Below are 24,973 nucleotides of genomic sequence, written 5' to 3' on the forward strand. Positions count from 1 at the left end.
ATGGACAATGTAGAGCCATGGACTCTTTTAAAGCAGTGTAATTTGACCATTAGAATTGTGTTGTTTTAAAAGACCGCTCTGGCAATAAATGTGAAACATTAAGGATAAAGACTTTATTGGATGAAAATGCACATTATAAATCATGTTTTCCCCTTCATTTTCATCTTTGTTGTTAGAACCACATTGTCTTGCCCTTCCATAAAGCATCCTAGTACTAACGTCATCACCTCTTTTTAACATTTACTAAATAATTATTTTAGGTCAAACAAGATCTTTGTCCTTGAAGAAGCTGCAGGCTACTAATGAGGAAAGAGTGGGGACATAAAACATCACATGATAAGGTAAGCAAGAGTTACAATTGGAGAATCAAGATATTTAATGATGACCAAAGATAACATTTATAGTATGTATTCCTCCCATGTAGATAAGGCACACACGAGGATGAGTACGATTGTTTCAGAGGTGGTGATAAGGATTTGAGGACTTAGATACTTGGGGTATGGTCAATACTCAACTTGATCATTTTGATCAAGAGATAGAAGAGATAGGGACTCATGATTTGGGCATCAAAGGAATATTTCCCTGTCGATGTTTTGAAAAACATTCAGAAAAAGAAGGGAGTCAGTAAGCATTTAAAATATGAGAAACAAAAGGGCAAAAGTAAAGAATCATGTAAAATATCAGTATGTAGTAAGGAGATAGGGACAAAAATGGTTAGGGCAATAGGTGGATATGGTAAGTGTAGGTTCACAAATTTAAAGCTATTCTGCCTGAAATAAACTATTTTTTTTTGTCAAGGAATTGATGTTTACATTACATTCAAATGACACTCATTTGGCTTTTGATGACCAAATTGAGTCTGAAGAAAGGTGATGCTCTGTAAACATATTGGTGATTGTATTATTACATATTGTATATGTACACAAGTATCAAATTGTAACACTGTACACTATAATACATAAATTTTCAAAAGAAAGAAATAGTAGTTAATTGAGACATCAAGAGGAATTGAGACTCATAAAGTGGCTATTACCTTTCCTTATTAGGGGTATGTGATAATTCGATTATACTAGATTGAAAAGCAGTTCAGAAACGCAGATAGAGAACACATAATAACTAAATCATGGTATATTAGAAGGTGAGACAATGAGATAATATATAGAACTTGCTTTTTCTAAAATGATAGTAATACATTATCTGAAAAACGATATGAGTATTGTAAGGAAAGGAATTTTTAAATGTTGTCTATAGCTAGAGTATACTTATACTCTGAAATATCAACAGATGAAGGAGAAAACAGGATGATGTCTCAGAAGGGGCCTTTGTGTTGATAAAATTTGTGAGAACCCAGCCTGTGGAGTATTGAAATAAGATGAAAAGAGAATGGTGAATTCCAGTTCAGATACCCTTTTGATTCAATTAGGATGAACTGAAAGGTTCACAAGAGACACCAGAGTCTTAAGGCTGCAGCTTGCCACTCAGGGAAGAACATTTGGAGAAGTAGGATTAAGGGAGAGGAAATTGACTTAAACCGCAGCAGGCATGGTTCAGATAAGATGTGAGGATCAGCTTCCTGCCAGCAGAGCATGGCTCATGGAAAGAGAAGTGAGAGAATCTCATTATTTATGATCTCCACCCCCAAACTTAGAATCAATTCTGCTTTTGAAAAAAAGTTAAGGTCTCAAGTGGGGTTAGTGGAAAGGAATAGTGGTCCTCCCAAGTGGCATATGGTATGAAAGACAACAGGAGAGATGATTTGATATATAGCTCTGCTGACTATTAAAGGACTTGAAATGTGTCTTCATTTAGACGCTCTACAATTCAGTTTCATGATCTGTAAGAAGATCATAACAATACTCACCTCCTAGAGTGGCTTTAAAGATTGCAAAAGAGGATGTAAGTCAACCACACAGCAGGGTGCCTGACACGCAGCCATCTTTAGTTGTTGGCTCTCTTTTCCCATTTTGTCTCTCTACTTCTATCTACTCAGGGTCCTAAAACCTCTGGTTGCCCTTGGCCTCTGTCACCTCTTTTTCTATTTAAAAATTATTAATAGATAATGAAAAATTCATGGACTTATGGATTCTGGGGATTCATATTGTCTAGGAGCTCACTATCTCCAAGCTAGAGTCATGCTTGCCCCAAAGCCCTACAAAGCCTCTTATCTTTCCCATTCTGCAACTACTGCTAAGCTTTGAGGATACATCAGAAAACTTTCAAGATGCCCAGTAGCATCAGTGAATCACGGAAGTGGACCTAATGTGAAGTTAGAGGCTTTGCCAAACTCTGGAACTTAACTTTCCTTATTAGGGATATATGACTACTAAGTGCATGGTAGCTTCTCCTACAATTCCCATGTGGACACAGATTCAGGCTTAGGCCCAGCCACAAAGATCCCTTCAATGAGGGTCATAAATGGAGGACCCTAAACAAATCCAGATGTGTCCCAAGACATGGGATAAAATATCTGTTGCAATTGTGTAATCATCTTATAGCCTTGAGAACTTTTTCACAAATGTTACATAAGTGTGTAAAATAAGTAATGTTTATAGCCGGGCAGTGGTGGCGCAGGCCTTTAATCCCAGCACTTAGGAGGCAGAGCCAGGAGGATCTCTGTGAGTTCGAGGCCAGCCTGGGCTACCAAGTAAGTTCCAGGAAAGGCACAAAGCTACACAGAGAGACCCTGTCTTGAAAAACCAAAAAAAAAGTAATTTTTATAACTACTAATCATATAGAAAAGAAGTAATAATATTTATTATAATAACAAAATGAAGTAGCATGTAGGAGAAAAGACAAATGAATACATTTAATAATAATGTTTTATATGCATGTCATATTGCACACACATACAAGGTTTAGAGAAATTTACTTAGTCTGGCTCAATTTCAAGACTTAGGTTTTTTTGTTTTTTTTTTTTTTGGTTTTTCGAGACAGAGTTTCTCTGTATAGCTTTGCGCCTTTCCTGGAACTCGCTTTGGAGACCAGGCTGGCCTCGAACTCACAGAGATCCGCCTGGCTCTGCCTCCCGAGTGTTGGGATTAAAGGCGTGCGCCACCACCGCCTGGCCCAAGACTTAGTTTTAAATATTCTTTGGAAAAAGACTTTCCTAAACTCACACACTATATAAAATTCATTATCATTTTTTCTTATGATTGTAATTATTCTATATAACATATTTCTATTATGAGATTATTTGGTATCTGCTTCTTTTCCTCATTTAAATATGAATTCTAGGAGGCAGAATTCTGATTGTGCTTGTTGTCCTTGGTATCTATGTCACTCAGATCAGTTGACGAATCCATGGATTGGAGAGGAAGGCTCTGAAAATGTTTTAGTTAGGTCCATGTATAAGTGGGGATTCTGGTCCCAGAATAAAGAAGGGACTTTCCAAATTTCATGCCATAAGCCATGACATAGGTGAGCCTAGAACTCAGGCCTTCTGATACTCTATACTCAGTTGTTCTTAATGAAAAGGCCAAGATGGTATGAAAAGAGCTATCTAATGACTTACTGTTTGGAGGAGGAGCCGTTCAAATTCTTTAGTTCAGCTACTTCCCTGAGCCTTAGAGAAAGGGGGCTCTCCCACTATGTTTCAGGCTCCATGAGTGCAAGAATGGTGTCTGTTAAACTCAGCTTCCATTTGCAGTGTTAATTGCTTTTCCTTAACTGATTTTAGGGGTTCTTTGTTAAAGAGATGTTCTCATTGTGTGTAATACACACAAACATTTCCATCACCTTGTCATTTCCCTTTTGCTTTTACCTCTAGTTTTATACTTCTGTGTGTTATCTATGTCCCTTACTAAAATATAATATCAAGGGTGATGATTTTTAGTCTGTTTTTAAGATTATTTTCTTTTTAATTATGTGTATATATGCATATCTGTGTGTGGGTATGTGCATGTGAGTGGAGTTTTCTGAGGCTAGAGGTATAGGGTCCTCTGGAGCTTGAATGACAGGAGCTTGTGAGCCACCTGACATGGGTGCAGAGAATCAGCCTTGGATCCTCTGGAAGAGCAGCAAGAGCATCAAGAGCTCTTAAGACTGAACCATCTCTGCAGCCCCAGTGACTTTTAACTTATTAACAACAGTATGCCTTGTGCCTCCTACTGCTTTCCCTATGTTAGATGCTCAGTTAATATTTATTGGTGAAAAAGATTTTATTCAATTTCTTTGAAATCCCATTATGTTAGTTTGCTTTCTTTTGTTGTGATAAACAACATAACCAAAATCAACTTGGTGAGGAAGGAGTTTATTTTATCTTACACTTCCACATCACAGTTCATTATTGAGGTAAGTCAGGGTAGGAACTCAAGGTAGGAACCCGGAGACAGGAACTGAAGCAGAGACTGTGGTGGAAAGATTTTTACTGGCTTGCTACCCATGGCTTTCTCAGCCTGCTTTCTTACATGATTCAGGAATACCTACCTAGGGATGGCATTGTCACAGAGAGCTGTCCTCTCCCATATCAATAATTAATCAAGAAAATGCCTCACGGGCTTATTGTTATTATTACAGGAGAATTGCTGTGACAAACCTGACGAGTATTTTGGAAAGGATTATGGAAGGCTTTTCAGAGTTTGGATTAGAAAAGCTGTTGAGTGATCAGAGTCCAGTGGGCTATTCCGGGTGAGCTTAGAAGATAAGCATGCTGTGAGCAGTGCAGATGATGGAGACTTTGCTTGTGAAGTTCCAGAGGCAATGTCTGAGAGTCCCTTAAAGACTGTGTTGGGGCTATTGAATTATGAACTAATAAAGTGAAACCTCTGCTTTACTGAGACAATTGACATTGGTCAACTGAGGCTTAAGAATCAAGGAGAGACCAGCATAATTGAGGTAAAGCCTTCTGGGAAGTGTTACCTCAGAGTTAGCACACAGAAACTGTGTTCCAGAGGTGGCCAAGGCTGTACATCATGCTGGCAGCTGAACTTGGTAGTGTAAGATTCACCCAGGTTGTACTGTTTTTCTAAGCATGATGAGGTCATAAGGAACAGCTGAAGTTTGGCACTGTGTGTCAGGGTTGGAATCCATGAAGAGAGCCCAAGAGAAACCATTGGTGAAAATGTAGCCTTGGTTGCAGCAAAAGGTCCAGGATGGAAAATGTCATGGAGAGAAGCTGAGGCTTAGCATCATGTGGCAGGATTAGATTCCATTAAGAAAGCTTAGGAGAGGCTACTGGTGAAGGTATAGCCCCGATGAATTGGAGACCCTAGCATTTTGGAACTAAGAGTACCATAAGATGACCTTCAAAGACAGCAACAACTGTAGAGTAGAGTTGATCTGAGCCTAGGAGACAAGCTGAGCATACTGTGGTGGCTGTCTGTCCAAGCCCCTTGGAGGAGCCCAGAAGAGCATAAGTGAATCCTAGACCTTGATCACTGAGTTATTTACGCTGGTGGAGTTTGGTTTTCCTTTGTTCAGATTGTGATTGTGTCCTGGTTCTCTTTGGAATAATAAAGTTTTGAAATTATTTTGATTTTACAAGAACCCATAGTTGAGAGACTTTTGAGTTTTCAAGACTTTGGATATTTTACAAAGGCTTGAAATTAGAAAAAGACTTTGGATGATTAAAGATATAGAACTATTTTCTTTTGGCCGTAAACTAGTTTAATTAATTCTGACATATACAGACAAGGAATACAAGACAGCCATTTAAACCATGAGGTAGATTGACATGGATATACTGAGATGAATGGTATCCAATAAAATACATTGATAACCTAGGTGTGAGATGCACACCCATGATCCCAGCACTTAAGAGGTAGATGCAAGAGGGTTAGGAACTCAAAGTCATCCTCATCTATACAAGTTTGAGGCTAGTCTGGGCCATGTGAGACTATCTAAAAAACAAACCACACCAAAACAGAGAAGAAAAAACATTAATTGAATTTTTAAAAAAGCATCTTGGGCTTGAGATTAAACTTTTAAAGTGTTTGAATTTGTAAAGACTATGGGACTTCAAAATATTAGAATGTTTTAAACTGTGTTATTATTACTAAATATGAAATTTTGGGGATGAGCAAGAATGTAAAGGTTATGGTTCAACAGTAATGTGTTTGTGTGTTACATCAATTGTAGCTAGTTTTTATGAAAATGTAACACAAGCTGAATTTATTTTGGAAGAGGGAACCTCAATAGAGAAAATATCTTTTTCAGACTGGTCTGTGGGCAAACCTGTGGTACATTTTCTTGACTGTTGGTTGACGTGGGAGGAACCAGATCACTATGGGCAGTGGTACCTCTGGTCTGGTGATCCTGAGTGTAGAAGAAAATAGCCTGAGCAAGCCAGAAGTTAGCCAGCAAGTAGCAGTTCTCCATGGCCTCTGCGTCAGCTCTTACCCTGTTTGAGTTCCTGCCCTGACTTCCCTCAGCCATGGAGTGTGACCTCAGGATGTGCAATCTGAAATAAGCCCACTTTGCAAGTTGTTAATGGTCATGGTGTTTTGTTACAGCAATAGAAACTCTAAGACAGAGGTGTTTTACTCTGTTGAGGTTTTCTCTTTCCAGATGACCCTTGCTTGTATCCAATTGCAAAAAGTAACTGATACACTACTTATTTGGAATGGATTGCTTCCTAAATCAGTGTCAAACTGAGTTCTAGCAAATGGTTAGTTCCAGTCAAAATCCAAGGATGTGTTCTTTATTTTCATTCTGTTTCCTTAAAGGCACTACTTTTCCCTTCTTTCACTAAGAGGGAACACAAGAGAGATAAAATAGTTTGTATCAACTCAGTGATATGAGGAGCACTAACCCTCATCTGAATTAGTAAATACACATACATCTATGTGAGCTTTTATTGTAAATTCATAATTTTATGGATTTTGAGGATAAAGTAGTGTTATGATTTATGAAAAATCTGTAGAGTAATTGAATCATACTAATTCCCATGTTTATTACCCCAAATACTTACATTTGAGTATGTGATTTGACATTTGATCTTTGTAATTTTGAAATATGCAATATACTACATTTAAGTACATTTACACTCATTCCTTTGAGACTTTGCATATTTTGAATATTTTCTTCTGAACCCACATCCCCAGATTCTGTAAGTATCATTCTACTCTATGCTTCTGAATTCTACAGCTCTAGATTCTACTGGTAAGTGAGAATATAAAGTAGTTATCTTTTTGTGCCTGGCACATTTCACTTGGCATAATTTTTTACATTATGTGTTGGAAATAATGGAATTTTTTTATTTTTAAGGCTGAGTAGTAGCAGTATACATTTTAAAGTAATGCAATTTTCAAGGAGAAGAGAGACCCAAGAATTCTCACTCCTACACGTAAGAATAGGTAAGGAGCTATTGACCATTGATGGATGCTGGGAGAGGGAGAGTCAGGTGTTTTTTTTTTTTTTTTTAAGACCTTAGCCTCAGTTAGGTCTACTATGCTGTGGTGGATGCCCCTAGATCTATGAGACTGTGGGCAGCAGAAAATGGAATCTTTGGAGGGGTGACAGAGAGGGAGAGAAAGAGAGAGAGAGAGAGAGAGAGAGAGAGAGAGAGAGAGAGAGAGAGAGAGAGAGAGAGAGAGAGAGGAAATTGAGAGTGGGTGGGGTAGAGCTGGGGGGATCTGGGGCAGGAGTGGGTAGTAAATATGGTCAAAGTCCATTGTATGCATGCATGAAATTCTCAAAGAATTCACTGAAAACACTATATTAAGAAATAAATGCAATTTTCCCCTTCAAATATTTGTAATAGGTCATTGCATGTTGGTTTCTCCTTCCTTCCCTGATAAAGACCCTTTGGTGGGCCGCTGTAAGACACAGATAAGACTGTTTGGCTAGGACTCTGACCAAGAGCACAGTATGGGGAGAGAAGAGTGGAGTTAATTTGGCTTTCTGTTTTTAAACAGCTCTCTGGACCCCTTTTCTTTACCGTGCTGAGCATTGAACTCAGGGTTTTGCACATACTAGGCAAGTGCTCTAACGTTGAATTGTAACTACAGATCTTGAAATCCCATTTGATTTGCTTCATTTGTTTTGTCCTTTTAAGAATTAGGAAAAGTAAGCTTTAGCAAAGCTCCTAGACCAACAATCAGAAATTGAAAATTAGTGAGGTTCTCAGTATATGACTGCTCTTGTAAGATAAAAGGATAACTAACTAAAACTTAACGTTTCTCAGCTAGAGTTAATATTTTATATATTATCTATCTATCTATCTATCTATCTATCTATCTATCTATCTATCTATCTATTTTATTTACATTGCTGCAAGATTCAATTCATTCATGGATTTCCAGAAGCCACTGAAATCCTGCCTCTTCCATTTTCTAGTTGTGACATTACCTACATCATCTATTAAATAAGAATAGGGAGGTGGAGGTGGATCTGACAGGAGTTATAGGAAGGAGTGAATATGATCAAAATACATTGTATGAAATTCTCAACCAAATAATATATTTTAAAAGGATGATTACTATATCTTTTTCATTAGGCTATGGTAGGGATAGCATTAGACTAATATCTACACACACAGTTGAAACAGTGCCTCACAGTAACCTCACAAAAATTGTTTGTTATTGTGATTATAATTCAAAACATTTTTTGGCAGATCCAATGATTTACCTCATTATTCTAACACGTTTAGAGGTATCAGTAGCTCCATGGCCTTTTTCATCACTGCACTTTTTCCTTTTTGGTGCTTTGGCTGGAACCAAGAGTATTGGGTGTGTTAGATAAGCACTGAACTATGACCTTCAACCCTAACATGTATATTAAAAACAGTGTGTGATGGGGGTGTATGCCCTTACATTGCACAGCCTTAATCCCAGCATTTGGGAGTCAGAAGCAGGCAGATATCTGAGTTCAAGGCCAGCCTGGTCTATAGAGCAAGTTCCAGGGAAGCCAGGGATAGATACACAGAGAAACCCTGTCCAGAAAGAGAAGTGTGGTTATTAACATGTTGTGGCCACATTATATTTCTAGTAAATTATTGCCTGTTTTTACTGGTATACATTTATTTTTCCCTTGGTACCAAATGCAGAGCTTTGCATGCAGTTTGACACAACTTTACTGAATAAATTTCAGCTGTTGTTGATGAGTTAAATGCTGAAATTTATTTTATTGATAACACTGGCTGTGTATGGACCCTCAGTGAAACCTCTGTCCCCAGATTCAGGCGTAAAAGAAGTTCTTCAGTTTTGATCTCAGTGTGCCTTACACATTGCATCAGCCTGTAGGTTTCCTCTCACAGGAAGCCCAGTGCAATCCTGTGCAGAGCAATCATCAAGGTTGGGGTGGAATGTGTGGACATCAGCCATCTCTTGCACAGGAAGTGGCCATAGCTTTGCAATTGTCTTTGTGCTCTTTCTCTCTAAGGTTTCCCGAAAGAGGTGGAGGTGAATGACCAAGGAAATGAACTCAAAGTAAAAAGGTGCTTCCCTGGTTCCCACTTAAAGGTAAATAAGCTAAGGATCTTGGAGAGTAAAGGCCAGGAGGTCTTCTTATACATTTTGTCATTCATTTACTCACCTGATAGTCCTGGGGAAAACATTTAACCCCTTGCCTCGAGAAGACAGTGAAGGCTTAGAAATAGTCCTGACTTTGGGTTTCTAATAAAAATGGATACATGAGGACAGTAGGCTAACTACTGATTTTGCTTGAGGTTTTTAAAGAAGACTTTCTAGTAACAGACAGCATCATTTTTATCTCTCTATCTTTTAAGACATACCTAAAACCTTACTCTTCTGAGAATCTTTCTAACCTGTCAACTCTTCATCCCTCATCCTGGTAAAACTGTATATTTTAATCTATACTTCTGATGATACTTTATAGCTTTATCAAATATTTGCCACATTCTATAGAGTAGCACAGTTTCTTTCAGACATTTCTGTTTTCTTCTTTCCTGTAGCCTGAGCATCCTTGAATCAGATATGATGATTGAGGTTCAGCTAGTACATGATTATTTAAGGTCGTATAGTTAATGAATCACAGAGCTGAGTCGAAGGACTCTGTCTCAGTGTTCTTTCTCATCTAGTACTGAGTACATGAACATATATACAGAATGGGTCCCCACCGCTGCCTGCAATTTCTCCTTCTTACTCTTTTCTCCCCCCCCCCCCCCCCCCCCCGCCCGCATCTTCCTTTCTTCCCAAACACAGCTGTGGAAGACAGCGCCTCAAATAGGAAGTCTGTTTGACTTTCCGTTGCTCTAAAAAACAGCGTGGACAACAGCCATAGTAAAAGAGGCCCCCTTTGCTGGATGTGGTGACACATAACACAGAATCCTAGCACTTGTATGGCTGAGGCAGGGGGATTGCTTCAGTTTGAGTTTGGGGCTGGTCTGAGAAAGATCCTGAAAGTTCAGGATTTAAAGGGAGACTTTGTCTCAAAAATAAAAAAATAAAATGAACAGCCCCTTTGTGCTGTTGTTACCAACTTGTTGTGAGCTTGTGGGATAAAGAGGAACTCTCAGGTCTTCAGTACCCTTTGTCCTACTTTATATTCTCTTTACAGACGGCCTTTAAAAAAAAAACCTAGCTGATCCCTAATAGTCTCTTTCATGGACCTTGTATGTTGATGAAATGGACACCATTAATTATTCCTTTAGTGAAGTCATTGTCTCCAGAAGTATCTTGTTTTTTTTTTTTTCCGGTTTTTCGAGGCAGGGTTTCTCTGTGTAGCTTTGCGCCTTTCCTGGAACTCACTTGGTAGCCCAGGCTGGCCTCGAACTCACAGAGATCCGCCTGGCTCTGCCTCCCAAGTGCTGGGATTAAAGGCGTGTGCCACCACCGCCCGGCAGAGAAGTATCTTGTTTAGAAGCTAGTGGAGATGGCTGGGAACGTAGCCTCAAACCATTTGAGCACCTGTCTAGCATATGAGAAGCCATGATCTTAATCCCCCAAATCACACACATAAAAGAAAACAAAATAGCCAGTAAAATACCTTAACTGAGGGCACGCAAAAGGAATGACTTGCTGAACGTAAGTTTTCCAGAGTTAGTTGAGAGAACATAGTCCCTTCTTAGAAAAAGGCTTACTGCCTTGCTTCCCAGAAACTTAAAAGAAACACGAGTCAAATATGTCTAGAAGCCAAATCTGGAGACACTGTTCTCAGGGTCTAAGCTAATAAATTATTCTGGTGGAAGGAAGTTATTTGCAAGCTAGTGCTAATGTGAATGGATCCCTACTGTAGGCTATCCTCAGAGCCTTAGGCCCTGTAATCACATGAAAACACACAATAAATAAAGAGGATCAAGGATCGAGTCATTCATAAAGGAACATGGAATGTTTGAGTCAGAGAGGCTGAAAACAACAATGATTCCCGACTACGCCGTTTAGAGAAGGAACAGAGTTGAAACTAGGTCCTTACACTCCTAATTCTCAGGATATTTGCTTGAGTTTGAATGTTAAAAAAAACAACTTTATATGGCATGAACAGATTATTTACAGGAGCTTGAATCTTACCCAGAGCCTTATTTCTACTAGTTGAGGCTGAGGCGCTGCAACCATTGAAGCCTGTTTTAGGTAGATCTTGAAAACACGACAGGCTCTGTCCCCATCCTTTGTCCTCTGTGTCATTAGAATGTAAGGTGGAAGGTCCGAAATGAGTATCCGTCATCTTTCTGGTTGTGAATAATGACTTCCCAGGGCCTGCATACATGAGGCTTGAGCATACAACTCACTGTCTTCCCAGACTCTTTCGTTCCCCCTTTTCATCCTGAAGGTCACGTTGAACTTAAAGATGTAACATTATCTTTTATTTTATTTTAGCTACTTTTTTCTTCTTTGTGGTTAATACAATACATTTTAAAACATCCTAACATCTGGGGCAAATTCTGCCTTTGCCATTATTTCCTACTGTTGTTTACTTAGACACACTGTTTTATTTACAGTGTGTGGCAGAGAGTTACCAGCATATTCACTGCAATAGCTTGGTCAGAATATGGCTTGTCTCACTTGCTGTCTCTCTGGTGAGAATACAGACTCTCTGAGACTCACAAGGAGGGAGCAATATACTAGCAACACTTCTGAACACCTCAAGCCATGCCTGAAGTTCAGATCAAGCTGAACACTGGGAAGATATTCCAGGTGGTGGTGAGGTTCAGCTCTGATTTTGAACTCACTTTCACAGTGGAGAAATACTGAATTGCATGATTTGCAAGATGACCCAGTGGGTGCTGCCTTCTCAGGAGAACATCCCTTTGTGTTGTACTCACAGACCCCCAGGCCCCATGCAGCTGAGGCCTGGTAAAGCAGCCACCTCTACTTCCACAAAAGTGATGCTCTGAAGATGGAGCAAGTAGGTGCTGCCATTCCTGGAGACAAGGGGCCAGAAGTTTCTACATTCTCTATTTCTTAATCTTTTGTAAACTGTTCTATAATTTGGGATCTAGACTCACGGGAAGAACAGTCATGTCCAAAAGAGAACTAGCTTGTCTTTAAAAGGGGGTGGGGGTGACTCTGTCACTTATTTTGTGCTAGTCCTTGTAAATTGTGTAGCTGGTTCTGTCTGTTTACTTCAGGAAAGAAGTAAAGTGGTATTCCGGGGCTAGAAGGTCTTCTCACAGAATAAGATTGACATTATTTCAATGGAAGTGGTGTGGTGTCATATTTCAGATTTGACACAAATTTGGTTCAAATTTTAAGTTTTGACAATAGATTTCCATTAAATAATATCATAGCTCTGATATTTGAGGATTCCTTCAGTTGCTCTAAGGAAGCCGCATGGGCAGAGCGCAAAGGCAGCTTGTTAACTTCCTGCTTTCCCACTCGGTAGCATGGGAAGTCAGCGAGTGTCTTTCGAGGTTGGTTGAGAATGGGTGGAGACAGAGCAGTAGGGCGATTGCTGCATTAGCAACTCCTTTCACAACAGCTCTCTTTTGTCATTTTGTACCCAGATTTCCGTTGGTTAGCCTCAACTTTATCTTCCTCATTTCTGTTTCCTCTTCATGACACAGAGTCCTTCCGAACATGTGACCTTCCTGCTCACAACATAAAGCGCAGCTTTCCCTGATCTCTATAGTTCGGTTCATCACCTGTATCCCACGCCAATGACCACTTCAGGCATCACTTCAATGACAGGTATAGTATCCATTGTTTCACTTTGATTTCCATGCTGAGACAGTGCCTATAACAAGTAACAGTGATTTGGATATGCCTAACTGATTCTCAGATCATAGTTAGGGATGCAGGTCAAAGATGAGACAGGCGAAGTTCTCTATTGGCTGTCTATCCTAGAGCTTATGATTACTGAGAAGAGGAACAAGATAATTCCTAACAAATGATGGTGTTTAGAAGACAGTGGTGTAGAAGTTAAATGTTCTTCAGAGCTGGAAGTTAGGAGTTCTGAAGATCATGTTTTATTTTGTCCTTTGTCTATCACTTTTCTTTCAGTGAGTCGTTTCTGCATTCTAGCACTCAGTGTTGGAGTCTCTTTTTCAAAGAAGAGGAAGACAAAGATGGAGTGCTGTCTATGTCTTAGTCTCCATATCTCTTATTTTGAAGGTTATCAGCCCTCAGCTGGGAGCAGCAATGAGACTGAAGCTCGAACATGTACCTCTAAGCAGTGCTGAACACATCCTGGAAAGTTGGTGTTGATATGAATGGTAGGACTGAGGGATGAAAGTTTCTTTTCTAGTCTTCTACTTCATTACTCAAATTTGAGAATTTAAAAGTCACATAGAAGGAAGTTTGGAGTAGAAAGAGAACAAATATGTAAGTGAGGAACAGAGGTCTAGAGAGAAGAAAGAAGAAGGTAATTGCCCAAGGCTACACAGAACTTACCACAGCTCAGTCTAACCACAGGCCAGTGCTCTTTTGCCCTGCTGTAGGAGACTGAGATACCAAAAAGTAAGAGGTGCCCTGCAACTGAGGTAGGTGGATCTCCTTATATTGGAAGAAATCTGGATATTCGGGCATGTCCTGAGTACTTCTTTTTTAACTAATCTATTTCCTGATGTGTGGCTTATTCTGCGCACTTAGATCTTTTGGTAAAACCTCATACCTCTTTTAACAAGCTTATGCCCTCCATTTTCTTTCATGAAGACTGATCTATTCTTGGTCTCATTGAGAGCAGCCTTCTGGAGCTATCCAATGGAGGATTTTGCACTCTCATGGGGATAAATGATGCTATTTCGGATAATGACAAACAGAAGACTTTAAGAATTCTTCAATTAGCACCCCATGTAGTCATCTCTCTCTTCATTCCATGGGTCTGACTAACCTTTTTCAAATGAACTTGCTTTTCTTCTATGTACTCCTTTGAACAGGTGTGAACTAGAACATCAAGAGTGAAAATGAAACTGGCCTACATCCAGCTTAATGACTGACTCCTTCTATCAATACTGGGAAACAGTATTTATAATAATCTTTTAATTCAGTGTACTGACTCTTTAACCTCTCTCATACCTCTTTTTCAGGCTTCCTGGGGCGAATGGGGTCAGATAGGGCATTCAGGAGGCTATGGATACCTCTGGAGTGTCCAACTCTTCTTACAGCAGGTGACAGGCAGTGGAGATGATGACAGGAAATAACACCACCACCACCAGTCCATTACTCTTTTCTCTGCCCTTGTGAACTCAAACTCTCCTTAGAGTTTACTAGCTCCAGAGTCCGAAGCAAGGTCTCTTTAAGCACCTTTAGAAGAAGCTATAGAAATCTCATTAGACAATTTTCAACCACCTTGGCATGTAAGACTTCTGTCTCCATCTCTAGAGAAGACAAGTTGAAGCCTAAGAAAGACTTATCCCAGCTATGATTGGCTAGGATCAGTATCTAATTTTATCTAATTCTTTCCTCTGTACCACATGTGGCATGACAGCTGCTTTGCCAGAAAGCCACACTTCTGGGAGATGTAGGCTGGATTGGGAGACAGTGAGAAAAGTTAGGGAGTAGAAAAGACAGTTTGATCTTTAGCTTTTAAGTCATCAAATTGGAGTGATTGTTAACCTCTTACATTCAGCTAAGACTAGAAAAAACAGCATATTCTTACTGAAATACCATACAGGCAAGTTCTCCTTTCCTAGTAATCTTGAGATGTTTGCCACTTTTTGTGCCAGTGCTTAATACAGACCATCTATTTTTTTTCAAACCTACATTTAGATCTGGACAGGACAAATTTCGACACTGGCAAGCTGGCATTGTGAACAACAGGATTCATGTGATGCAAAAGACAATCTCCAACAAGTTCTAGGAGAGGCTCTCCTGGCAGCTTCCCTACTGCCCTAGTGGCTGTGAGTTCCAAGAGCCTAAGGCTGCCCTGCAAAATCCACCGCCCTCCTTTGCTCTTTGTTGCTCTTTTGCAGGGGTTATAAGAAAAAGACAGGAAAACGTGACAGTGAGGAAAGCTGAGGGACACAACTTACTGTATGACCTATAGCAAGTCTTTCCCCAAACTTCATTTTCTCATTGATAATCTTGAGTTGGTAAAACCAGATGACTTAGAAGGGAATTTTAATAGGATTTGTTCTTTACTATTTATGAGAAAGCTGGCTAAGGTCACAAGAAATTACTGTTTCAATTCTGTTAAACAAATTGTCAATCATTTAGTTCATGTTAATATTTATTTCATTTATTTATTTTAATTTTAAAAACACATTTTAGTCACTTTCTTTCTGTATAGGGGATCGAATACAGAGTTTTGTACATGTTAGTCAAATGTTCTGCCAATGAGTTTTATCCCTAGGCCTTTTGTTTGTTTGTTTGAGATAGGGTCATATTACATAGTCCAGGTTGGCCTCAAACCTGAAGTTTTCCTACCTCTGTCTATGAATGCTGATATTCAGGCATGTACTATCATAACTGGCTATAACCACAATTATGAGCATTTGCTACATAACAAGTACTAAGTTAATGACTTTAAATGCTTTATACATATTGTTACAATGACTTTATGCACATTCTTGTGGCTATAATTAAAAAAAAAAAACTAGGTGTCAGGGACATAAAATCATTTATCTAAGCTGTCCAGCTAGTTAACGGCAGAGCTAGAATTCAAGCCCATTTTTAAAAGTCAAAGTCTAGGTACATAACTGGGATAATGAAAACACAGCGTGAAGGAAGTCGATAGAAGGAAGGAACAAGGATATTGTCTTTGAGGCCTTTCAAATCAGGGAGGCAGGATGGCAACCAAACCATCCTGTTTTAGCTGAATAGAAGAGTTGACCGTGGCTTGGGCCACTGGAGTCTCCAGACAAACACTCAGGATCCCAGTTTTGTGATGGAGCCTTCGGCCTATTTTGCTCACTTACCATTTGCCTGGGGCTCAGAGGATAACTTAATGACCACATTCCTTCTCCTTCCAGGTGCACATCTTCCAGGATGCCCAGTGGAAGTTCCTGATCTGGCCTTCTGCAGTGTCACGCTCCGTGTATTTGACAAGCTGAGTTGGACACTCTGTGTGGTAGAGTGTCAGTTTGTCAAATACCCCAAGTGTGGCTCATGCCTGTCAGCTCCAGGCCCAGGACAGAAGAATAGCCAGCCTGCTGGCTATATATGAATGTTTATGAAACACCAAGCTCTCTCATGTTACTCTATGGTTTTTGAGGGAACTATAACATTTTGTCAGGGACCATAGGGGTAAGAATGATGCAGCTCTGGGGCCCAACAATCTGGGATATATCTATCTATTTACCTTGTGGGAATGCCATGGAATGCACAATGGTATTGAAAATACATAAGTGATGCCAGGAAGAAATGCTATTTGATTTATTATTAATGTCTTCTTTTACATTGCTCTTCTTGCAGCCTGAAGACCAGAATTTTCATACAAGTATCATGACATTTATAAGAAAGTAGGACATAGAAATCCACTTTCTTGCCCTTGGAGCACATCTTGACCTTACCTACATTTGATCTTTTTCTCTTTGCTTTTCTCCTTCTTAAAACACTCTTCCTGTTTCTCTTTGCACACCCAATTCTTCCACGTACTTTCAGACCATGCCAAATACCAATCTCTCTGGGCAGTTTTGAAAGTCCACCTAGACTTTTCCTTTACTCCTTGACTAGATACAGGTATGTGCTTCTACATTTCCTGCCACCCAACATATCCTCCTAAATTGTCAGTGAATTGTTCCAGGGTATATTCTTGAATTCCCCATTACATTGTAAGAGTCTAGAGCGTATTATATTTACTTGATTGCTGTCTTTCCTACCATTGTCCAACATTTTAATTTATTTAATAAAAGTTAACCAATTAATTGATGTCCTACTTGTCCATTGCCTTTGGGTATGTGGGTCAAATATCACCCAGGGTTTTGTGAAAAAAAAAATCAAGCTGTGGGTATTCGAATGCTATAGTGTATACAAGTAGTAACCAAATGGGATTTTTTTTTTCTGAGAAATAGGACTTAGGGCTGGAGAAGTAGCATAAGGAAAAAAATAGGCTCAGAGGGCAAATAAATTTTGGAATTATTTGTTTACATGGAACTTTTTAACAGAATTTTCTGAGCCTTTACTAATCTAATGCTGCACTGAGTGAACTTCTAATACAGAACTATAGAAAAGGATTTCTAATATCTATCTCCAGCGTCTAACATTTCATTATATATATATATATATATATATATATATATATATATATATACACACACACACACACACACACACACACACATATATATATATATATATATTTACATTTCATGATATATTGGCAAGTTTCTCTAGAGAAATCCCATACTTTCCCTCTGTTCTGGAGATACCTACCTTCACTCTAACTTTCCACTCACCGGCCAGCCACCTAAATGACAAGACCTGTCTTGTCACCCCATTTTTGCTTAGAAGAGCCTAAAGGCTGCCATTCTACATAGGAATGACTCACTGGTTTATCCCACATGGAAAAACATCTTAGTTTAGGGGCAAAGAGCATCTTCAGAAGACGTCTGCAGCAATGTATGCACACTGGTAAAAATCCATAGGTCTCAATTTCAGTCTCTGTCCTGCCCTTGGCTTGATGTATGTCACTCTGGACAAGTCATTGTTTCTCTCTGGCCCTCATTTCCCAATTTGTGATATGTGAATGCTCAGATCAGTAATCTTTAAGTTTTTTCAGATGAAAGACTAGGAGACATCCCTGGTGGTTCCTGTGTAGGGGCTTCCCTGAATTTGTGATTAATTTTACTAGGGCAATTTCAATAAAAATTCTCTCCTCAAGCCCAGTGGTTTTTTGTTTTTCAGCAGAATAAGATAAATGAGTGTTTTCAAAGGCTTGGGGGTCTGGACTCAGAGCTGTTTCATGAAGGAAGCTGAGGTTTCTACTGGGTGGGGCCCCTGTTGTGGAGGCTTGTAAGTGAAATGGAGAAGAAGAAGTTGTCCTTCTCACCAATTATGTATAGCTAGCATTCAGCAAAGAGGAAAATGCTGAGGTTTTAATCATTGACTTGGTAGCATCAGTGGGGGTGAAATGGGGAGGACTCTTACTTGTTCTTTTTGTGTACTATTTTGACTTTTGTAATCATCTTAAAGTGGGAGCAGCTCTTGTTGAAACCTGATCTGATCCTGTGCTTATGCAGAAAACATAGGCAACATAGTAATTCTCACGAATAGTAAGGAAGTTGATTTGGCATGAAATACATGGTGGGAAGGAAACAGTGCAAACTTGGCCCCAAACAATTTCTTTACAAGGGAGTTTGATTCAAAGGTACATAAATATATAGTCCTTCCCTTCCCTCCTCTTCGCCTCCCCTTCCCTCCACCTTCCTCTCCCCTCTCTTCCCCCTCCCTTCCTCTCCCTTCCCTTCTCTTTCCTAAAAAGAAAAAAGAATCTGTTACTCTTAACCCTTTCCACATTGTAAGAAGAGTTCAGGAGTTAGAAAAGATGACCAATGAATATTGTAACTAACTCAAAGATTTTACTGGTACTACACACATACTTTGAAAAGAAGAGAACTACTTCATATCTACATTCATAGTTCTGTGAGAAAGAAGTGGGGCTTCTTGCCAAACTTCCTGTTGCCCTGAAAAGAGTCACCAAGCAGAGCTCAAAGAAAGATGGAGTTGGGGATGGATGTTATGTAGAATACTATTTAAAAAAGATTGATTTGCTTTCGATAGGACTATCCATGGTGTGAGAAGGGAAGTGGCAATGAGTTCGGAGGTGAAAGACCAGGTAATCAAGAAACAACTGACAGCAACAAAAGGCAAAGGTATAGTTCAGCAGCCCTCTAATCCCAGCTATGTGGAAGTCTAAGGCAGCTGGCAAGCTCAAAGCCTAGAGAGGAAAATAAAGGCAACCCTGGGCAAGTTAATGAGAGCTCATATAAATAAAAAGTAAAGAGTACAAGAATATAGCTCAGTAGTAGAGAACTTGGTTAACTCAGGTTAAATTTAAATTTAAATCATTTAAATTTCTTGTAAAACACACACACACACACACACACATACACTTTCTTATAAAACACACATACACACAGAGCAGAAAGGTGTGTGATCTATATTTCTAGGGGTGCTTACCATCTTATTTAGTCTCATTTTAGGTAGGTTTTATTGTGTCTTGAGAGAAGACAAACACAACTGAAGTTGCTGTCATGATTAAACATTTATTAACACCAAAAAGAATACAAGGGCATTAGATTCTCAGTGTAGGAACAGATCTGTACCTTGGCCTGTGATTTGGCAATATTAACCAAAAGTCCTCTGGCTCTAGAGAAAGGGATTTAATCATGGACACAGATGGTTGCCTGAGTTGGTAGGACTGAACCTCGTCTGATTTTCTGGTGATGCCTTGAGGCATAAAGAAGAACCTCTAGTGCTGTGGGGATTTTTCTGGTGTTTGCAGAGGAGTTGTAGAGGCCCCAGGCAGAACATAGAAGGGCCCAGGGCCAAATCCAGAAGCTAGCTTTCTTGAGGTGCATATGGTAAATTCTTAGCCAAACCAAGATTTCCTTCCCAGTGGCCCCGACATTGGCAGAGTTGATACTTTAGGTTGTGTAGGAAGAAAGGAAGCAAGTAAGAAAGCTATGCTAAGGGCAAGAACTGAGGAAGTCAGTAGACCTTGACTTAGAGGGCCATTTTAGCAGATGTTGTCTTCAGTAGCAAGAACTTCATAGTTTCTGGGAGCTGTGTGAAACAGGCATGAATAATCATTGTTGATCTGGGTGATTATTTGGTACTCTTGGTCCAGGCAAGGCTCATCAGAATAGTCATTGATCAGAGCATGAGAATCTGCTTCATGACTGAAGTGTCCACTTGAGAAGGTAGTCACCCTTGTGGTTTCTTCAGAGTTGCTTGTCTCCCTGGCACACACCCTATGGATCAAGACCCAATTACTCAAGAGAAAGATTTGGGGCTTAGATCCTGCTTTCTAGCATCCTGCCTCCCAAGTTCTTATCCACTGACTCCTAGGATCATGTCAGATAGGGATTGTGAGGACAGAAAGTTGGTATACCTAAATCATCTTGTGCATTCATGGATACAGGATACAACATGAGAACATTCATCTGAGGGGATAAACCCTGAGGAACTCTGTTAGGACTAGTCTCCAGGTTTTCTGCCAATGATCAACAGAATTTAGGGCATGGAATGGTTAATAAGTTAGAAAAGGAGAGGGTATCTTACCTGGTCACTTCATAGACGTGCTCTAGAAAGCAAGGAAGAATCAGGTTAGAAATTTATATGTAGAATAGACAAGGGCCAATGAAACCTCAGTACCAGTCCAAAAACGGGGGAAGGAAACAGAAGAGAATTCAAGGTACCAGCTTTCTAATATTGAGAGATATTGTCACGAGTTGATATCCAGGGATATAGATTTGTCAGAGAAATGGAAGGTACACATGCTTGATCTCCTTCCCCTTTGCCATTTCTGACTTAGAACATCAGGCTGAAGATATTGCTCGGTGTGGTTAAAGGGAGAACACGCCAGACTGTTCTTCACCCAGGATTCTCATCAAAGAGTCTCAGAAAATTCTGTTGGGAACTTGATTGCCCAGCTACAGCCCAGGAAAAATGCACTGAATTTGGTTCCATGTCAGAGACCATAACCCAGTCCGTTTTCAAGTGTGCTGATGCTGATATTACTCAAGAAAGGGCTCAGTTGTGTGTGTGTGTGTGTGTGTGTGTGTGTGTGTGTGTGTGTGTGTGTGTGTGTGTGTGATTTATATCATATATTGGAAAAGTTGGTATTTCATTTAATTAATGAAATATATAATTACTTAAAAACCCTAAAACTAAAAGGGACCCAACTAGATAATCATTGCCTCCTAGTGTCTGTGGAGGAGAACTGTTCTCTATTGCAGAGGATTAAATTGGCACAAAGATGGATATTTCTTGATACAGCCCTCTTCCCTCTAGGTGCTTATGCTAGTTCAGGGTAGCAACTGGAAATTCATGTACTAAATTATAAGAAAGATAACAATGTAAATTATGGGAGTTTTGTTTTGTAGAGACCCACATTTCCATGCTTTATTTCCCCCGACTGGACTGGACTGGAAGCTTCTGTACTTCCAAGTCCGGTTTTTTTTTTTTTTTTGTCTTTATATACTCAGTATCTGGAATACAAACTATGCTCAGTAGCTACAGACTAAATTGAATTACTACTCTGAAGCTGTCTCTCTTAAAGTGAAACAGAAAGCAGGAATTCTGGGAAGGCAAACTAAGAAGGGTAAAAAAATAAAACACAAAGACACATTGTGTAAGCTTTAGTTGCTTGTTTGAATTCAGTGACTAGAAATAAGAATAAGTAAAAGTGACTACTGGATGGGAGGAAAATAGGGCTACACCCACATCATAGAAGGTCTTATTCCCTTGAGCTACGAGGAACTATGAAATATTTGGGGATATTTTAAGAGGCAAATAATCAGTAGTTACTCTCTTAACCTTAATAAGACTATGGTGAATGGTTTCCTTCAAATGGAGCTAGTATTTGTAGCCATTTGAGGAATTTCTACTCGCAAGATCATCCTGATGAATCACAGTCATGGTAACTGGCCAACATCATAGGTTCTACTTGAGACCCTGAGGAAGGAGATAGACAAGGCTCACTTCTATTTGATTAAAGTGATCCACAGCCAAAAAAGGTGTTTATGAGTGGAAGATGCTACAGAAAAGTAGACAAGATAATTCTAGGCAAAATGACTAGTGCAGGGGTACTGAATTATAACTTTTTCTTAGAAACAAACAATTCAATGCCCCTCAACTTTGGGTTTTCCATACTCATTAAATAGCTCTGACAATGCTGTCTTCATCATACTACTTCCCTGATCAAAACAATTGGGTTAATCTTAGGGCCATGGCAAGGACTAGTAAAGAAATTCTTTAGGCTGGAATTCAAAACCTGTTATGATTAGAAAGGAACCTTCACTCTCCCCTGTATTTCACTATCACTTAACTAAATGAATTTCCTTTTGTGATGATCCACATGCATTTGAAGTTTAGGCCTTTATACTTCTGTTCACTTGTTTTCACGTTCCTGGAATACTGTCCCTTCAAATATTGTCTTCATTCAGTATGACCTAGTTCCAGTTACACTTTTTGAAAGGCTTTGTTTATTATTCCAGCTCTGACTCTCTTCTACACTATTTGTTCAATATCATCTTCTCTACATTTTGAATCATTAATCTGTCTGCAATGTATGCTATTGGTAAATTCTATGCTTCAACTTTGAAATCCTCACATAAATTGCAAGCAACTTGAGGGCAGCTTCTCTTCTATGTTTATAAGATGATTCATTACAAAGATAGTTGTACTTGGCTGGGTACCCTAGATTTTTATATTCTGTGTCACGAGTCTTACATCATTATTTGCAAAGACAGTGAATACCTGTCTCTTTTTATTTCTGCCATTACTCTAAAACTAGTATTCAAGATCGTTGGAATGTTAGGCATACTGCCTCATATAGAATGTAGATGAATATACCATCAGAAAGAATGAATGAACAGAAGCCAACCGTCCCTACTTATCACTCACCTTGTTGGAATTTCCTGCGGCAGAACATGATATAAGCTATGGTGATAACCACTACGCAGCCAAGTGAGATGATGAAGATGATGACAATTGGCAGGCCCCTTCCTAAAAGACAAAATAAGACTAAGTGGTATTTGGTTAACGATGAGGTCAGTCAAAGGCCTTACCCATTGTTGGACCTTGTGCATAACAAAACATATCAGGCAAGATGTGCCCATGGTGTGATAGTAGCAAGACTAGTGTAGGATAACTAAGAGGTTTCTGATCGGAACTGAGGACTGCTCCACAGGAGGGAATATCATGCCTGGCACTATAATCCTGGTCAAAAGTCCATGTCCGGGGTGGGGGGAGGTGTGCCATGGGCTCTAGAGTAGAACTTGCTTTTTTAATTTTTGTAAATATTCCATTTGCTACCTGAACATTACACCCATAAACTTAGGCTTCTCTCAGTATTGGACTAAGAAGCTTATTTTGCATTTGATAGCAATCCATGCAGAGATGCATAACTGGTGAAAGTGCCGAGAAGAGACTAAGTGCTCATTTCTAGTTTTATTTTATGTACATTGGTGTTTTGCCTGCACGCATATCTGTGTGATGGTGTCATATCCCCTGGAACTGGTGTAACAGACAGTTGTGAACTGCCATGTGGATGCTGGGAATTGAATCTGGGTGCTCTGGAAGAGCAGCCAGTGCGCTTAATACTGAGCCATCTCTCCAGCCCAAGTGCTCACTTCTAAATGGCACATTTTTATCACACCCACCCACCCACACACATGGGGGTGTGCTCAAAGAACATCATGAAAGAGATTAAGAGCCAGACAATGAGGAAAAGTGCTGGGAAATGTTGTTTTCTGAGCATGACAGGGCTATTGCATTCATGAATTTATAGTAGTATGGTAGCTAGGGTTTTCTGCTAAGACTGATGTAAGATCAAGCCAAAAGTCCTGCATAGATAGTACACATGTTCTTCAGGCCCTACTCCTTACTGAAGATAGCTTCTGGAGGAGGAGACTCATTCTTTTTTCAGTATGTTCCCACCGAGGGCTTTCCCATACTCCAGTGGATGGACCCAAACTCATGCATATCTAGGTGGTACTGATCAGATTTAGTGGGTTATCTAAAGTGAAGACATGAAGTTAGCAGGGGTCATTTTGCAGAGTATATGGTGGAGCTGGAAGAGAGAAATGAGAGATGGGTATGATCGTATTTCATTTTATACATGTATAAAATTATTCAGAATCAAGAAGTTATAATGAAAGTATTGAATGTTTATATAACATTCTTTTAAAAAGACAAGATTGGGTGGGAATGGTGGTGTGTACTTTAATCCTGGCATTTGGGAGGCAGAGGCAGACAGATCTTTGTGAGTCTGGGGTCGGCCTGTTATACATACTTGGCTCCTGGATGGCCAGTGCTACATTTGTCAATAATGCAATATTGCTTATCCAAGAATTATTAGTAATGATCCAAATTGGAAGTTTTTTAGTTAACATTCAAGAATAAAATAAATAAATTCGTTGTTAAACACACACACACACACACACACACACACATATATATATATATATATATATATATATACATACTAACCAATTATCTAGCAATGGAAATATATTTGTATATAGCATACATGTATATATTCATATGAAACCACCACTGACTCTGATAAAAATACTGAGTAAAAGAAACCAGCTACAAAAATACATTATTTTATTCCTTTATAAGAGTACAAAATAGCTTAAAATAATACATGTCAATAGTGATTAGGAAAATAAATCATTTGGTGGGGGTTAGACAACAGGTAATGTGGTTGTGAAGCATGCCCTTTTTTAGATTTTTAAATATTAATTTACCTATACATTATTCATGTACTATGCTTCAGTAAAAAGTTTGCTAAATTTTTAAAAAGCAGACAAATAAACAAAAATCAGCCTTGGGAAAAAAGATCAAATCAGAAACTCTAAGTATCAGCCTAGAGCATCTTGCCATTCTGAGCTAGCCAGAGAGACAAACAAAATCCCACATTCTTCAGAAAGTCTTGATAAATGTCAGAGATACAATGTCAAAACCAATTCTCTAAGTCCCACTGGTTGATTGCTTTTTTGGCCACAGCCAGATTTCCATTCTTTCCATGG

General features: G+C 39.3%; 1 protein-coding gene across 1 annotated transcript in view; it reads right to left on the reverse strand.

Annotated features, from left to right (window-relative positions):
- Positions 1–19,457: 19,457 nt before the first annotated feature.
- Vsig4 (V-set and immunoglobulin domain containing 4) overlaps positions 19,458–24,973 on the reverse strand; it is a 39,123-nt gene continuing 33,607 nt past the window's right edge. Inside the window, exons 7-9 of the mRNA XM_059251107.1 lie at positions 22,842–22,943; positions 20,496–20,517; positions 19,458–20,185 (exon numbers count right to left, since the gene is read on the reverse strand). Of these exons, the coding sequence (XP_059107090.1) occupies positions 19,951–20,185; positions 20,496–20,517; positions 22,842–22,943 (359 nt within the window). The 3' untranslated portion in view covers positions 19,458–19,950. The remainder of the gene's footprint in view (positions 20,186–20,495; positions 20,518–22,841; positions 22,944–24,973) is intronic.

This window comes from Peromyscus eremicus, chromosome X (genome assembly GCF_949786415.1).
Source record: "Peromyscus eremicus chromosome X, PerEre_H2_v1, whole genome shotgun sequence".
Taxonomy (NCBI): Eukaryota; Metazoa; Chordata; class Mammalia; order Rodentia; family Cricetidae; genus Peromyscus; species Peromyscus eremicus.